Consider the following 17,124-nt stretch of genomic DNA (forward strand, 5'->3'; position numbering starts at 1 on the left):
AAACAGGAATATATTAAATACAGTATACAGTTTTATAGTTTATAGGGAAATTAAAAAAAACAATAGAAAGAAAAATGAGAGAAAGAGGAAAAGGAGTTAGGTAAGTGAAGGGGTCATGAGAGGGGAGTAGAGGAGGGGTTGGGAGGGTTGAGCATAGTGACGGAGGGGGAAAGGCATGACTGTGAGCAAAGACAAATGTAAATATTTTGTGAGGGAGATTGACTATTTAGGTCATACAATTTCCAGTGAGGGTATTTTATCTAAAGAAAACTTGGTCACTACTCTTAATAATGCAATTAAACCATATGACAACGACTCTCTGAGATTATTTTAGGGCTTGGAGAATATTATCGCAAGTTTGTGCATGGTTATGAGGTGGTGGTTGAATCATTGGGAAGACTGATGAGAAAGGGGGGAGTTACCTTTGAATGGAATAAGGGGCATGATGAGGCTTTTGAGAGAGTGAAGGAGTTGATTGCACAAGCTCCTGCCTTAAACACTTTTGATCCTCATAATAAGTCATATGTAACAATTGATGCTAGTTCTATTGGTTTGGAGGCTGTTTTCAGCCAGTTGGTTAATGGTAAGGAGAGAGTGTTTTTTTTATTTCTAGAGTAGTGAGAGGTGCGGAGCAGCACTACAGTACTATTGAGAAAGAGGTGTTGGCCTTTGTGTGGGCAGTAGAGACGTTTATTAATTTTTTGTGGAGTAAGTCTTTTGTACTGGTCACTGATCATAAACCACTGGTTTACATGATGGATGGGGTCAGGTCAGGAAAAGCATATTTAAGACTTAGACTCATTGCAAGGTTGCAAGAGTTTCATTTTGATATTCAGAACATTCAGGTGGTAAGAATGTGGTTGCTGATTGTTTGTCAAGATTGCCACCTGAAGATGTGTTGGAGGAGAATATCCTTGATCAACAAGACTGTGTTGTAGCTGTTGCGGATGTGGTAAACAAGTGCAATGGAGCCATTTCAAAGTCTGAATGGTTGCAAAGTTCTAAACAAGATGAACAGTTGGGAAAGGTCAAACATTGTGTTGCTCATGGTTGCCCACCTAGTAGAAACATTGATCTAGCAATTTAATGCTTTGCTCAGGTGACCATTCAATTGAGTTTGGAGAATGATATTCTTCTAAGACATGATTTGTTTGTTCCGCCGGTGGAACTCGAAGGTAAACTCGTTGACTTAGCTCATATGGCACATCCTGGGATGACTGGCACTAAGAAATTCATTAAACAACATTATTGGGGGCCAGGCATGGATGCTTGTGCTGAAAGGTTTCGATTAATTTTTCAAGTCCCTATGATGTTCTAGGAAGGAGCAGTAGATTACTAATTGTTCTTATAGAATGTTTAGATGGATATATCACACATTTGTGGAAAATCCCACTACTGATGAAGTGATTACGTTTCTGTAAAGAATGTTTCGTATTAAAGGTATCAAAGGTTTTCCTAAAGTGCTACCGTTTCTGAATAAATGCGGTATCAGCACCGAAAGACTTTGTATTGTCCTAGGGCAAATGGTCAAGTGGATTGGGCAAATAGATTTGTAAAAGAGGTCATTAAAGTAGATTTAAGCAGTAACAAGAATGTTTTAGATTTTTTAAAGGTGAAATTGTGGTGGCATCGTACCACACCACATTCTGCAACTGAGGTGTCTCCATAATTTTTGTTGCGGGGAAGGGAAAGTCGTACTTTGCTGACTCCTTCTTTTGAAAATTTTAACAATGACAAAAAGGTGGCAGAAGTAGTGGAGTTAGCTAGAGGAAATCGGATTAAAGCACAAGGAGTTGGAAAAGAGAATCATGATGGAGTGCGTAGGGTCAAACATAAAAATAGTAGTGCAGGAGATTGGGTATGTATTATTAAACCTGGATTGCATTGCAAGGAATGATCTGAATTTTATGGCCCTGTTCTGGTGGAAAGAGCAACTGAAAGTGCAGTTCTGCTACGTCAGAAGGGTTGGCGGAATAAAAGTTCAGTTGTGCTGTTAAAACCAGCTCAGGAGCAAATGTTTGACATGTCGGATGAGGTAGATTCTTTCTTTTGTATGGAAGGAGGGAAGTGGAAAAGTGTTGTCCTCAGGTGTCTGATGAGGCAGAATTGTGTACTGATTCTTCGGACCTGTGTGAGAATCTTTCGCAGGAGAGTGTTAATATTTAAAGGGATCAAACAGTCTTGTGGTTTGGATGTCACCATTCAGGGAGGGGATTTTGCCTCAAATAAAAAAAGAGAAGACACTGGGACATTAGGTGGTATTTATCAGATGAAAAGAGTCAGTAAATTGCCTAAAAGGCTAGAAGATTATGTGTTAGAATAACTTATCTGTCTTTCAGGCTTTATTGTTTGAATGATCTCTTTTTCTTCTTTTCTTCTTCTAGCTGTTGTGTTGTAGGTACATAAAAAATAATATATAGTTATTGTGTTACAGGTACATATAAAAAAAGGGCACATGAATAGAATTGTATGTAGAATCCTGTGTAAATGTAAATGTAAATGTGTTGGATTTGTAAAGCGCACGGCTGCCCGTAAGCGTCCCGGCGCTGGAGACCGCTGGGGAACCCGTCCTGGTCTTTCCCTGTGAGATGGTCCCTTATGGGTATCTCCAAGGTGAAACCAGGCATCCCCGGCGTCTGTGGGGGGCCATTGTAGAGATGAGGCAAGCTTAATGCCCAGAGTTGCCGAGTGTGATCCCTGGTTAAAGTAGGCGCCGAGGCGAGAATTGTCGAGTCCGCTGACCCTGGTCCACGACCCTGCCGCGTCGGGAATTGAACCCTGGTCCCCGGCCGTTCTCTGCTTCTGGGTCTGCCGCCTCTAACCAGTGAGCCACACCACTCCAATCCACTGTGTATGTCATACCATGTAATAAGGAATGGTCGGGGTGAGGAAATGTAGAATGTTTAGTTCAGGAGTTGTTGAGCTGTAGATGAAGAATGTGCTGCGATCCCCTAACCAGTGGGCCACTTAAATGACACTTAGAAATAAACCTAAGTTTATTGTATTCCAGCTGGTTCCTTCTCGTTGTTTCAGTTACATACATCTTGGAGCAGAGTCTGACCAGAAAGAATTGTAGAGGAGTAAGAGGTAGGTGGTCAAATGTGGGGAAGAATACATGTGGAACAGAAAACTAGGGAATATCCCAAAGAGGTATACAAAGTGTAGTGATATGAAAGTTCTACAACCGGAATTCACTTCACTTATCTTTCTGAATGGCTTATAAAAAGGCACCTCAAATGTCGTTAATGGGTTTTATTTAGTCTGTCCGTCTGCATGGGGATGATAATTAGTGGATATAAAATGTACTACCCCAGAGTGTTTCAGCAGTGGTCTTTGAAATGGAGATCCTATGTAATAATAACATCAAGATATACATGCAACCCGACGATTTCTTGGAGAAAGACTAATTCATAGTGGAAATATTGTTTCTGTGTTTGTTACCTGGTCTGTAAGTGGTCTCATAGTAATATCAAGAAAATAACAGAGACCACTAACCATAATCTTATGTTCAGGCATTTCCTTGATTTTAGATATTGTAAGTTCTTATAATCTGTCCACATTATAATCTTATTTTGGGCCTCCTCCAAACATTGCCACAAGTGAGTCAAAGGCAAAAATTCTCTATCATTCAGGATTTGAAACTAATATGCTACAGGATGTACAGCCCAAGTGTTTGTGTTAAGAAGGTTCGAACCGCAAGATAAAAAGGTAACTCATTGTTCAAATGTTTAAAAACAAGAGGATGAAGTGAAGGCCTCTTTAAAACACCCTTACCTGTTTCCTACCCAATCACAGAGAACTCCCTTCTGAGCAAGTCAAGATATGAGCCTCACAATCTCTGAGAACTCTTGCACAAAACCTGTGCAGAAATGAGCAAATCCCAGAAACAGCTGGATCTCTTTCACTGATTTCAGAGACAGCCAATCCTGTACCACCGTGACTTTATCTAATCCATTTAGATTCCTATGTCAGAGGTCTTGAATCCCAGAAAAAACACTTCAATGAGACATTTTACATCTTTTCAAGCAAATAGTATTTCGGCCAATTTTCAATACTTCTTCAACATGTTTACAATTCTTTTCGAGGGACTCCAAAATATTATGTTGTTATTGATGTAACCTCTTCGCTGCTGATGACTAGCTCAGCTCGTCATCAGCCACGGTGGTCGTGTGCTGATGACGAGCTGAGCTCGTCATGTAACGCGGATTTTTTAAATTTGCCGCACAAAGCGGGAAAAGCCGCCGCAGCGATGCGGCTAAACAAACACATATCCCCAACACATCCCTAAAAATGTAATCAACAAAGAGCTGAAACAGTGAGTGTTGAGTAACAAGTTCTATAATATACAAGTTTGATGGCAAAATGCTAATGCACCTTACCCGGTAATAGAGGAGGCATCACTGTAACTTATCCCCAGACAAACCTGGAAACTTCCCTGAAGGACTGAAGGTGAGTTGCGCAGCTCGCTATCGGCAGGGTGAATTGTAGTCGCCAATCCAAAAAGGGTAAATCTGTAGCCAAGTCTAAAAAGAAGATTCGTACTCAGCTAGTGTAAAAACTATTGTGGAGTCGAATATCAAAGGAATGAAATTAGGGGTGCGAACTAGTGTCAAGCAGAAGATTCAAAACTAGAGATGTTGCCCGACACGGTCTTCTGAATCTACTAACACTCTGACCTGGAAGTCAACTACTGGTCCAGGACAGCATTTTCTATAGTTTAAATCTCCTTATTAAGTTTGGATGTAACACATACACTCAGCTACAACCAGGGGACGGTGAGGGTAGCAAAGGTGGAGGAACAAGAACTGTGGTGGGGAAGCAGGATGCAGGAAGCCATGAGGCCCAGCAGCCTCAAGGTCGTCCTGACCGAAACCCTGGGCTGAAAGATCAGAATCATAGCCCAAATGTCCCAGACTCGCTGTTCGGGGGATAAACCCAAAACTGCGCCATTTCCAGAACTGCCCGATGAAGAGGAGCTTCTGGGAAGGCATCAGGTGCAACTTTGGCACATTGATGGAGAACCCCAGCAAATGCAGGTGGTCGACCGTAGTCTGGAGGTGGGAGACGACTGTTTGGGGCGAACCCGCCTTCAACAACCAGTCATCGAGATGGGGAAAGACTGAAACCCCTGATCTGCGCAGATGAGCTGCGACCACCGCCATTATTTTGTGAACACCAGAGGGGCGCTTGTAAGGCCAAAGGGGAGCACAGTGAACTGAAAATGCTCCTGCCCTACCATGAATCACAGGTATTGCCGATTGGCCGGCAAGACGGATATATGGAAGTAAGCGTCCTGCAGGTCCAATGCTACCATTCAGTCTTGCGGGTCGAGGGCAGGCAAGACCAGAGCAAGCATGAGCATCTTGAACTTCTTCTGGAGGAAGCGATTGACGTTCCAAAGGTCTAAGATAGGACGAAGACCTTTGTCCCTCTTTGGAACCAAGAAGTATTGGGAGTAGCAACCACAACCTACGTCTGGCGTCGGAACACACTTGATGGCCCCCTTGGCCAAGAGGGCCGCGACGGAACACACTCGATGGCCCCCTTGGCCAAGAGGGCCGCGACCTCCTGCTGGAGAAGTGCCAAGTGATCACCGACATGCAGTGACATTGAGGTGGCATGGCTTGGGGTGTAGTCTCCAAAGGGAGGGAGTAGCCCCTTCGGGCAATCTGCAGAACCCACCTGTCTTTGATGGTGCACCAGTGGTGGAAGTCATGGAGAATCCTGCCACCCACTGGCGTCTGGTGGGCCTGAAACCCCGGACTAGGAAGGTTTGGAGGCAGTGGCAGCAGGGTGGTGGTGGACTGACCTGCATGCTGGCCCCGTGACCCGGCCCTGAGGTTCCCACATCCGCGACTGCGCTGAGACGGTTGCTGCGCAGGCTTGTGACTTTGAAACTAACGTGCTTGGGCACCCCTTCATTGGCCACGAATGGAGCGAAAAGCAAAAGCGGAAAGAGTGCGTGTGGCCGAAAGGCCTAAGGACTTGGCTGTAGCCCGGGAGTCCTTAAAACATTCTAACGCAAGATCTGCCTTATCGCCGAACAGGCGAGTTCCAGCAAAAGGCATGTCAATCAATGTATTCTGGACATCCCCAGAAAAGCCAGTGGTCCTCAGCCAGGTATGGCGACGTAACACCACGGTCATTGAAATGGCCCTGCCCAGCGAGTCAGCAGTGCCAAGACCACAACGGATGGTGAACTTGGCTGCATCTCTCCCCTCAGCAATAGCTTGGGAGAGTATGGTCTGAGCCTCCACCGGACACTGAGGCAGCACTTGCGCAACCGTATCCCACACAGAATGGGAATAACGGCCCAAGAGACATGCAGTGTTCACAGCCCGCAGTCCTGAACTGGCGGAAGAAAAAATCTTCTTCTCAAACTGCTCCAGTTTCATGGATTCCCTGTCCAGAGGTGCGAAAGGAAATGTGCTCGGGACGCAGAAGCTTGGACAACCAAGCTCTCAGGAGTAGGGTGTTGGGAGAGTAAAACGGGTCCGCCCAGGGCCGGCTATGGAGTCGGGCCACGTTCTTGTCCACAGGAGCCCCTGTGTTAGGCCTGGACCAGGTGCCCAAAAGAACGTCAGAGTGCATCATTAAAAAGCAGCAGCGGCTCCATAGAAGAAGACGCTGGCCGAAGCATCTCGGTCAGGTAGTTAGTCCTGACGGCCACAGTAGGGAACTTGAGGTGGAGAGCCTCGTCTGCCCTATGCAACACCATAGAGTATGAACCATCTTCCTCCGTAGCCACGGTAGAAGGAGCATAATCCTGGTCACCTGCATCCCACAGGATCGAATATGCTACTTACCAGTATGCATCTGTTCTTGGCATGTAGGGCTGCTGACATTCATATCTGTGCATAGATCGCCGCCTAGTGTTGGGCCAGGATGATTGCACATTGTTGTCCTGGAAGAGTCTTCGAAGTATCACGAGATAGGTGGCTCCTCCCCTGGACTACAGTGCGCATGGGCTCCATTAACAGATTGTTTTTGCCATTGTGGCAGCGATGGAGTAGATACAGTAAGTGATGACCATGCTAAGAGTAATTCTGAGTGCTGCAGCCGCTACAGGCGCCGGGGAGGAGGGCAGGCGATATGAATGTCAGCAGCCCTACATGCCAAGAACCGATGCATACTGGTAAGTAGCATATTCGGTTCAAGGCATGTGGGCTGCTGAATTCATATCTGTGCATAGAATATATAGCAGTCCCTCTATTAGTGGCGGCTGCCTGTGCCAGCTGCAGCAGCCTGAAAAAGTGTTTTTAGAACAGCCTGTCCTACAGCTGCCTGCTGTTTGGAGTGCACATCTACGCAGTAGTGTTTGATAAATGTGAATATGATATACCATGTGGCTGCTCTACAGATTTCCTCTAAAGGAATGTTTCCCAGGAAAGCCATGGATACCCCTAACTTTCGTGTTGAGTGGGCTCTTGGGGGAATCGTTAATGTGCGCTTAGCCTTTTGATAGCAAATCTGTATGCACTTAACGATCCATCTGGTTATACCTGCTTTTGAAATGGGGTTGCCTTTGTTTTGTGGTAAAAAGGCAACAAACAGTTGTTTTGTCTTCCTGAAATCTTTTGTCCTATCGATGTAGTACATTAGAGCTCTCTTGACATCTAGTGTGTGGAGCATTCTCACTGCCACTGAATCTGGATTCTGGAAAACACTGGCAGCTCTATAGTTTGATTCATATGGAACTGTGAAACCACCTTAGGCAGAAACTTCGGGTTAGTGCGTAGTACCACCCTGTTGGAGTGAATCTGTATGAATGGCTCTTGGATAGTTAGTGCTTGAAGTTCACTAACTCGTCGTAGCGATGTGATTGCTATTAGGAAAGCCACTTTCCACGTTAAGAATTGTATCTCGCATGAGTGTAGGGGCTCAAAAGGTGGACCCATCAGTCTGGTAAGGACCACATTCAGGTTCCATACAGGTGCTGGTGGGTGTCTGGGAGGAATAACTTGTTTGAGTCCTTCCAGAAAAGCTTTGATGGCAGGCACTCTGAAAAGTGAGAGATGCTGCCTGTTCTGGAGATAAGCTGCTATTGCGGATAAATGTATACGTATGGAAGAGTAGGCCAGATTGCATCTGCATAGATGTAATAGATAACAGATGATGTTGTGAGTAGATGCATCTAGCGGATGAATGTCGTTATTGGTACAATAAATGACGAATCGCTTCCATTTCGCCGCATAACATGCTCTAGTTGTGGGCCTCCTTGCCTCCTTTATGATATCCATAAAGTCAGGAGGCAGGTTGAGGTAGCCAAATTCTAAGACCTCAGGAGCCAGATCGCCAGGTTGAGCTGTTGCGGATCTGGATGCTGAATGTCGCCATGGTTCTGCGTCAAAAGTCTGGGTGTGAGTTGTAGCCTTTAATGAGGTACCACGGAGAGTTCTAGAAACGTGGTGTACCATGGTTGGCGTGCCCACGTTGGAGCAACCAGGATGAGAGTCATTGAGTGTTGCCTCAGTTTGCGTGCCACTAGCGGTATTAGGGGTGCTGGGGGAAAAGCATATGCAAATATGCCTGACCAGTTCATCCATATCGCATTTCCCTGCGACTGTGGATGATGGAACATGGCGGCAAAGCTTGGGCATTTTGCGTTTTCTCTTGTGGCAAATAGGTCTATCTCTGGATGACCCCACTGCTGGAAGTACTGTTGGAGTACTGATGGATGTATCTCCCACTCGTGCATCTGGAGGCTGTGCCTGCTGAGCAGGTCCGCCATCTGATTGTCCTTGCCTGGAAGGTGTTCTTCCATGAGGAAGATGTTTCTCTGAATAGCCCACTTCCACATTCTCTGAGCCAGATGAGACAACTGTGGAGAGTGTGTACCTCCCTGCTTCTGTATGTAGTACATGGCAGTCACGTTGTTCGTCCAGATCAACACTACTTTGTTGCACAAATGTACTTTGAATGCTTTTATTGCCATGAAGATTGCCATCAGTTCCAGAAGGTTGATGTGCATCTTTTTCTGCTGTGTTGTCCATAGTCCCTGCACGGTGTAGTGGAGTACATGAGCTCCCCATCCCTGGAGAGATGCGTCCGTCGTCAGTTTTATCTGTGGTACAGGCTCTTAGAACGGTCGGCCCCTGAAAAGGTTTTGTGGGTTCCACCAATGCAGAGAGCTGTATGCGCGACCGGTCACCAACACTAGGTTTTTCAGTTGTCCGTGAGCCTGATTCCACGGACGTGCTAAGCACTCCTGAAGCGGACGCATGTGTAGTCTCGCGTGCGGGACTATGAAGATGCAGGAGGCCATCATGCCTATCAACTGCATGAACACTCGTGCTGGAAGCGAGTGTTGTGGTTTGAATTTCTGTATCAGCAATTGCATGCTGTTGATCCTCACTGAATTTGGCTGTGCTTTGGCTGCCAGAGTGTCTATTGTCGCGCCCAAGTACTGCCGTACGTGGGCGGGCTGAAGGTGGGACTTTGGATAATTCAGTGAAAACCCCAGACTGTGAAGAAGGTGAATTGTGTGGGACATGTGGGTGGCACATTGCTGGGCCGTCTTTGCTTGGATAAGCCAGTCGTCCGGATAAGGGTAGACGTGAACGTTCTGTTTCCGTAGGTGTGCAGCCACTGTCGCAAGGCACTTGGTAAACACCCTGGGTGCTGTTGTTACTCCGAAAGGGAGGACTTTGAACTGATAATGCTGATCCTGAATGGTAAATCTGAGATATTTTCTGTGTGACTGGTGTATCGGTGTATGGAAATATGCATTTTTTAGATCTAGTGTTGCGAGGAAATCTCCCTGACTGAGTAACGGTAGAACCTGCTGTAACGTGAGCATGTGAAAATGTTCTGACAAGATGTATTGGTTTAGGGGCCTGAGGTCCAGTATGGGTCTGAGGGTCCCGTCCTTTTTTGGGATCAAGAAGTACAGCGAGTACACCCCTGTACCTCTTTATTCTACAGGCACAAGCTCTATGGCTCCTTTTTGCAGCATGCGGACTACCTCTTGCTGCAATAACTGTATATGCTCTGCGGACATAGGACGGTGTCTTGGGGGTATGTTGGGTTTAGTGGATGTTAACTCCAGACAATAACCGTACTAGATAAGCTGCCTCACCCACCTGTCTGTAGTGATGGATTTCCAGACCGGCAGGAAGTGTTGTAGTCTCCCCCGACCGGTGTTATATGGTCGGGGGGTAGTGACAAGACGTCACTGTTTGTTAGGGGCGGAGGATCGGGAGTTGTTGTTTCCACGACCTCTGCCCTTGGTGCTGTTTCCAAGATAGCCACCCCTATTGTTCTTGTTGTAGGTGGTCTGCGGGCCTCCTTTACTGTATTGTGTCTGCTGAGACACCTGGCCTCTGGAAGCTCCTCTATTGTTGGAGCGGCAAAAAGAACCACCCCTGAACTGCTGCGACTGTAGAGCCCCCATAGACTTTGCAGTCTGTGTCCTTTTTAATTTTTTCTATGGTGGTGTCCACTTCTGGGCAAAATAAGTAATCAGGGTTAAATGGCTGATTGAGTATGGTGGTTTGTATCTCAGGCTTGAAGCCGGAGATTCTCAGCCAGGCGTGTCTTCGTAACATAACGCTTGTATTAATCGCCCTGTCTGCAGTGTCTGCTGCGTCTAGCGCACACTTAATAGATGCGTTGGATATAAGTTTCTCTTCTTGTATAAGCATTTCTGCTGCCTCCTTGTACTCATCTGGCAAGTGTTGTATCATAATGAGCCCTGTCGTATCTGGCTAAGAGTGCCTGTGTGTTGGAGATTCGCCAGACATTGGCCGCTTGAGCTGCCACCCTTTTCCCTGAGGCTTCTAGCACTTTAGATTCCTTGTCAGGGGGAGGAGCATCACCCGTGGTCTGCGAGTTCGCTCTCTTACGAGCATTTGAAACAACTAGAGAGTCCAATGGCAACTGTCCCCTGATATTTGTAGGGTCCACAGGTGCTGGTTTGTATTTTTTCCAATCCTGGGGTTTACCACTCTTGCCCTTGTGGTCTCCTTAAAGAGGTCTCCAGCGTGTTTCAGGACACCTTTTAGCATGGGTAGAGTCTTGACAGTTCTTTCTGAGGTTGAGAAGGTGTCAAATGAAAATCCTCTTCAATAGGGTCAGCATGGAGTTGGACATCGTGATTTTTTGCTGCCCTCTCAATAAGTGCGTTAAACGCAGCTGTGTCTTCTGTAGGTGAGGTTTTAACAGCATAGGTATGACTGTCAGGGGCATTTTGTGGCTCCCCTGGGTCAACAGTGTCTGCCCAGGGCTCAGTGTGGTCTTCTGGATCAGTGCCTACAGGATAATTGTAATCCTCATTGTCATTATCCCAGACATCCACATCTGAATGTGTGGGTGAAAAAGGAGCAGGTTCTTGTCCATATTGTTGTAGAGGTTCAAAAAGAAGAAGAGGTGATGTTGCAGAATCCCTTTTTTTCTTTAATGGAATTTTATACGACTCCATAGGCTGTTCTGGGACGATCTTTCGCTTGTAAATGGAAAGTCTACGATAAGTTGCCTCGACTGATCTTCCTGCGGAGGCTGTCGATGCTTTGTGGCCTCTTCAGTAGTTGTATGCTTTTGCCCCATGGACACCTTCTTGGCCGCTTCAATGCCCGTCTTTGGGGCGAACGCCTTAGGTGTCACTGGCGGCGGCAGTATAAACTTAATCGGTGTCGGCGCCTTCGGAGCCTTGCTGACTGTCTTTGGGGGTGGAGTGGCCTTCGGTCCGACAGCTATAGCTTTCTCCTTAATGCGCTGCAGCGAGTCCGACACCTGCTTTGAAAAATAGGTGGATGGTTGTGTCGACTCGACGGGGTCCTTAGAGCCACTGTTTGTTTTGGGGTCGAGGTCTTTGCGGACCTTTGCTTTGTTGAGTCGACGCTTAGGATCGATAACGTTCTGTGTTTAGAGTCCCTGGTTTGCGTCTACGGTCTTCGGCGCCGATTTCTTCGGGTCGATGTCCTTGACCTTTTTCTTCGGTGCCCCGGCCTTCGGCTCGACACCCTTTAGCGACCTCTCCGGGTAAATAGCACTCGGCTCTTCTTGACGTCCGGCTCGAGAATTGAGCTGGAACGAGTACTCGGCACGATCGCAAAGACAATACTGACGATACCTAAAGGCCTTTTGGCCAAATATAAAGTTTTCTATCGATTCCGAACTTGAGTTAACAAATATACATCCGAACCCAATGGCGGAAAAAAACTATCTGGGAATGGAGAGGATGCCCATGCGCACTGTAGTCCAGGGGAGGAGCCACCTATCTCGTGATACTTCAAAGACTCTTCCAGGACAACAATGTGCAATCATCCGGACCCAACACTAGGCGGCGATCTATTCACAGATATGAATTCAGCAGCCTACATGCCTCGAACCCTCCTCCCAGTCCGGGTCTAACTCGCTTGGTGCTGCGAGAGGGTCCTCAGACCCCTCCCAGTCCTCCCCAGCCCGCCGAACAGGTTAAACATAAGGAGGCTGTTGAACAAAGGGAAAGAAATTCCCAAACTGCATCGGGTGACACCTTTCCAGCACCGGCTCCTCGTTGGGGAGGAGGCCAGGGACGGCATCAGCCGGTGTCGTGGCCAACGCCGGTGGTGGCGCCTTCGATGTCAGTGGAGGTCGTACAGGGCCAACCGATATGGACGGGGATCCATGCCTGGATCCATGGGGTTAACTCGGCGTCGAGACCGGAGTCGTCGACAATGTTGGGGCCGGAGAGGTCGACATCAAAAAACGAGGAACCCCAACCGCAGGCGAACCGGCGGGACTGGAGGGTCCGAAGACATGTGCCATTGCTGTCAGGAACTCCTGCAGCTGGCTGGAGTCGCCGATGGACCTGGAAAAGGCGGGTAGGCCATCGGCAACTGCAGAGGCTCCGCCGGATCCGCATGGGCGGCGCCACCTGCACCCTCAGCCTCGTCACGCGAAGGGAAGGCGAACAGCGACAGTGCTTCTTTGACTTTTTGTGCTACGCCTTACCTGACTCTGAATGTGAAGACTTCGAATGGTGGTGATGGCTCCACGGCTGGTCCCTTGACCTCCCACAGGACTGGGACCTGGAACGGCCTGGAGCCTACTCCCGGGCCTCTAGCCACTTTCGGGACCGCTCCCACAAAGTTTTCTGAGCCATGGCCCGGCAGTGGGGACACGACTCGGAGTCACGGTCGCGCCCCAGGTAGTAGAGACACTCACGGTGCGGGTTAGTCACCGACATCGTGCGGGGACAGGCCATGCAAGAATTAAAACCAGGCATCTCTATGTACCTAGAGTATAAGTCCTCAAACAACAGAGAAAAAAGTCCCAAGAAACTCAGTCAAAAAGTGACTGGGGGTACTGGTCTCTCCGGATCTGCACCTGCTGGCATGGAAAAAGAAAGAACTGACGTCAGCGCGCTTGGGCGCATCTAAGTAGCTCCAGCGATGCCATCTCGGCAACTAAGACGCCAACGATGTACGCGGAGCCGTAAGACAACTCCTACCAATGCGCAGGGGTACTGCTGATGAAAACTTTCCGGATCCAGTCAGACGTCTGGGGATATTCTAAGGTAAGGAATCTATCACTAGCGTTTTTCTTTCAGATACTAGAAGGCAGGAGCATGCAAAGCCTGTGTGCTACAGCTGACATGCCTCAAACATATAATTTATTATGTATGAGGATTCTTGGTAAAAACCCCTGCCCATTACGTAAATAACAGGAATAACATACTCTGTTTTATTATTATTTACATTATTGAACTCACAACATATTGATTATTGTAGGAACCTTGAGGTTACCTTTATGGTATAAAAGAAGTGCATCTACACCAAGTAACTAGAGGAAAAATTCCAAGTTGACAAAAGACAATGAGGTCCCTATACACTGAAACTTCAACAAGCAGCAGTCAGACATCCCTTCCGGGGTGTCCAACACGTGACCAAGATAGGGTCCTTCATTTTCTCCCATCAGGTAATGTGGTTGGGTCTTTCCTAGAGGATTCTTGGTTTACACCCACATACATGCTAGGTACATTTAGGTATACTTAGGAAGGGTCCACATTGTAGGAGTACGCTTGATTACTCTTTTAGCACCATGGTAGAATTCTACCTTTGGTGCACTCTATTGGTGCTCGTAAAACTTTACATTTGCTTTTGTATAATGATTGTCACAGCAAACATATTGTATACTAAAATGATAATGGTTCAATAAATTCTAATTGAAACGCACCCAACGTTTGTTCTTATCTCTTTTAGACTAAGTGAGAGCGATTGACTGAGTGAAAAAGCACTGTACTGTTTCCACAATCACTGAAGGGTCAAGGATCGTCATGTTCAACGGTTGCCAGACATTATTCGCTTCTTGGTAAGGTTCGGGCTTATGGTGGCACTGTGAGCTAGATGGTCTATAGGCTGACAACCTGTGCGGGTGTCCGGAAACAGTCTGGAGACCAATCCCTTAGTTTATGTTGTCCAACAAAACGTGCAGATCGTATGTATTTTTGGGAACTATACAACACCTCGGAGAGGAAGGACATGGGATGGGCAACATTTTTTATTGAATGACAGATGGCATAATTTGCAATTTCCAGTGCAACGAAATTAAAAAAGTTTCCACATTTCTGGCACCACCTTGGATCACATAGCAGGCTGAGGAAGATGTGGGTGGGCAAGTGATTTTGAATGACTTTTAGGCAGCCTATCAACACTGCTTAAACACATTTACCAAATTCTGTCACTGAGGAATTATTTTCTTTTCAAGAACATCTACTCACCTCACTTACAAAACAGACATATTCAACTACAGTTTCAGAGAAGTCCTGATGTCTTAATATCACACGGTCACCTACAAACGGCAAAACAAAGCATTACATTGGTCTCTGCATAAAAAAGGTAAGCGAATATCCACGTAGAAAAATTATATCAATTTAAGATCACAATGACAAATGTATTTAATATTTAGGTTTGATTTGTTTCTCAGGCTTTCTGGCTTCATACTTCTATTTTGTGCATGGCAAAGTGCAGATCTAAGGAGAAACAGATTTCTTTGGAATATTTTCAAGCAGGCACCCACCAAGATATTTGCCTATTTTGCCTAGTTACAGATAATGGCCCAGCAGGAAGCACACATGGGTTCTGCTAAAAGCATTCCTTCTGCTACATTGGACAGTCATCCCCTACGCCATGATTTTAGAATGCTCTCAATAACCATAGTTCCAGTGGAACAATGTTTCCAACATTGCAAAGTCAGCTTTAGAACCAGGATGTGACTATCAGTTGGATTCCAGTATTACCCCACTGAAAATTAAAGTGCACATCCCGGCAGGTGTGGAGAAGTAAGTAGTGGACAGCAGACAGCATGGAGAATATAGGAGGTGAGGAAAAAGAGTTGCAGTGAGGTGGTGGGATAGTAAATCATTGAAGGAGTGAAGAGGGAAGCATACCAAACATTGGAGTAGTGGCAAAAAGGAAGACCAGTGAGGCAGACAGAAAAGGCGAGAAGAGATTATGAGGGAGAGTGAAGAGAAGGAAACAGGAGTAGAGCAGGGTGGCAGGAAGGTGAGAAGGATTCAATCAATCAATCAAAGACATTTATAGAGCGCACTACTTACCCGGAGGGTCTCAAGGCGCTTGGGGGGGTGCTGCTACTGCTCGAACAGCCAGGTTTTGAGCTTCTTCCTGAAGGAGAGGTGGTCCTGGGTCAGGCGCAGGTCGGTCGGGAGGGAGTTCCAGGTCTTGGCGGCCAGGTAGGAGAAGGACCTTCCTCCTGTTGTCGTTCTTCGGATGCGGGGGATGGCGGCAAGGGCGTGACTGGCTGATCGGAGATGGCGTTTGGGAGCGTAGAAGTTGATGCGGTTGTTGAGGTAGCTCGGGCCTTGATCGTGTAGGGCTTTGTGGGCGTGGGTGAGGAGACGGAAGGTGATTCTTTTGTTGACGGGGAGCCAGTGCAGGTCTCTCAGATGTCCGGAGATGTGGCTGTGTCGTGGGATGTCGATGTTGAGTCTGGCTGAGGCGTTCTGGATCCGCTGGAGTCTCTTCTGGAGCTTGGCGGTGGTTCCGGCGTAGAGGGCGTTGCCGTAGTCCAGTCCGCTGGTGACGAGGGCCTGGGTGACCGTCTTCCTGGTCTCGGTGGGGATCCACCGGAAGATCTTCCGTAGCATGCGCAGGATGTTGAAGCATGACGAGGAGACGGCGTTGACTTGTCTGGTCATGGTGAGGGAGGAGTCCAGGATGAAGCCCAGGTTGCGTGCGTGGTCTGTCGGTTTGGGTGCGGTGCCCAGGGCGGGGGGCCACCAAGAGTCGTCCCAGGCGAAGGGCGAGGGGCCCAGGATGAGGACTTCCGTCTTGTCTGAGTTCAGTTTCAGGCGGCTGGTCGTCATCCACTCGGCTACGTCTTTCATCCCTTTGTGAAGGTTTGCTCTGGCGGCGGCGGGGGTCGTTGGTCAGGGAGAGGATCATCTGGGTGTCGTCAGCGTAGGAGATGATGTTGAGGTTGTGTTGGCGTGCGATGGCCGCGAGGGGGCTCATGTAGACGTTGAAGAGGGTGGGGCTCAGCGAGGATCCTTGAGGGATGCCGCAGATGACTTCGGTGGCCTCTGACTTGTACGGAGGTAGACGGACTCTGTGTTCTTCCGTTGAGGAAGGAGATGATCCATTCCAGTGCCTTCTCCTGGATTCCGACGTTGCTGAGGCGCTGCACTAGGGTGCGGTGGCAGACAGTGTCGAATGCCGCAGAGAGGTCTAGGAGGATGAGGGCCGCTCTTTCTCCGTTGTCCATCAGGGCTCGGATGTCATCGGTGGCAGCGATGAGGGCGGTCTCGGTGCTGTGGTTGGCTCGGAAGCCAGACTGTGAGGGGTCGAGGGATCCATTTGTCTCGAGGAAGGCGGCCAGCTGTTTGTTGACGGTCTTCTCGATGACTTTGGCTGGAAACGGGAGGAGCGAGATGGGGCGGTAATTCTTGAGTTCGGTGGGGTCCGCTGTAGGTTTCTTTAGTAGGGCGCCGAGTTCGGCATGCTTCCAGCTCTCCGGGAAGGTGGCGGTGTCGAAGGAGGTGTTGATGATGTCCCGCAGGTGGGGTGCGATGACCGCGTCGGCCTTGTTGAAGATTGAAAAAGAGCAGACAGAAAGAATGAAGACAGATGGCAGCAAACTAAATAGATAGGAGGGGTGAGCCAAATAAGCTGAGAGAGAGGGATG

At 47.8% G+C, this 17,124-nt stretch overlaps 1 protein-coding gene across 2 annotated transcripts in view; it reads right to left on the reverse strand.

Moving 5' to 3' along the window:
• MOV10L1 (Mov10 like RNA helicase 1) overlaps nucleotides 1-17,124 on the reverse strand; it is a 1,040,774-nt gene that overhangs the window by 781,774 nt on the left and 241,876 nt on the right. For both annotated transcript variants that reach the window (XM_086967454.1, XM_086967456.1), the window contains exon 11: nucleotides 14,702-14,772. In XM_086967454.1, coding sequence (XP_086823580.1) covers nucleotides 14,702-14,772 — 71 coding nt within the window. The remainder of the gene's footprint in view (nucleotides 1-14,701; nucleotides 14,773-17,124) is intronic.

This window comes from Lissotriton vulgaris, chromosome 1_1, assembly GCF_964263255.1.
Source record: "Lissotriton vulgaris chromosome 1_1, aLisVul1.2, whole genome shotgun sequence".
NCBI classification, from domain to species: domain Eukaryota; kingdom Metazoa; phylum Chordata; class Amphibia; order Caudata; family Salamandridae; genus Lissotriton; species Lissotriton vulgaris.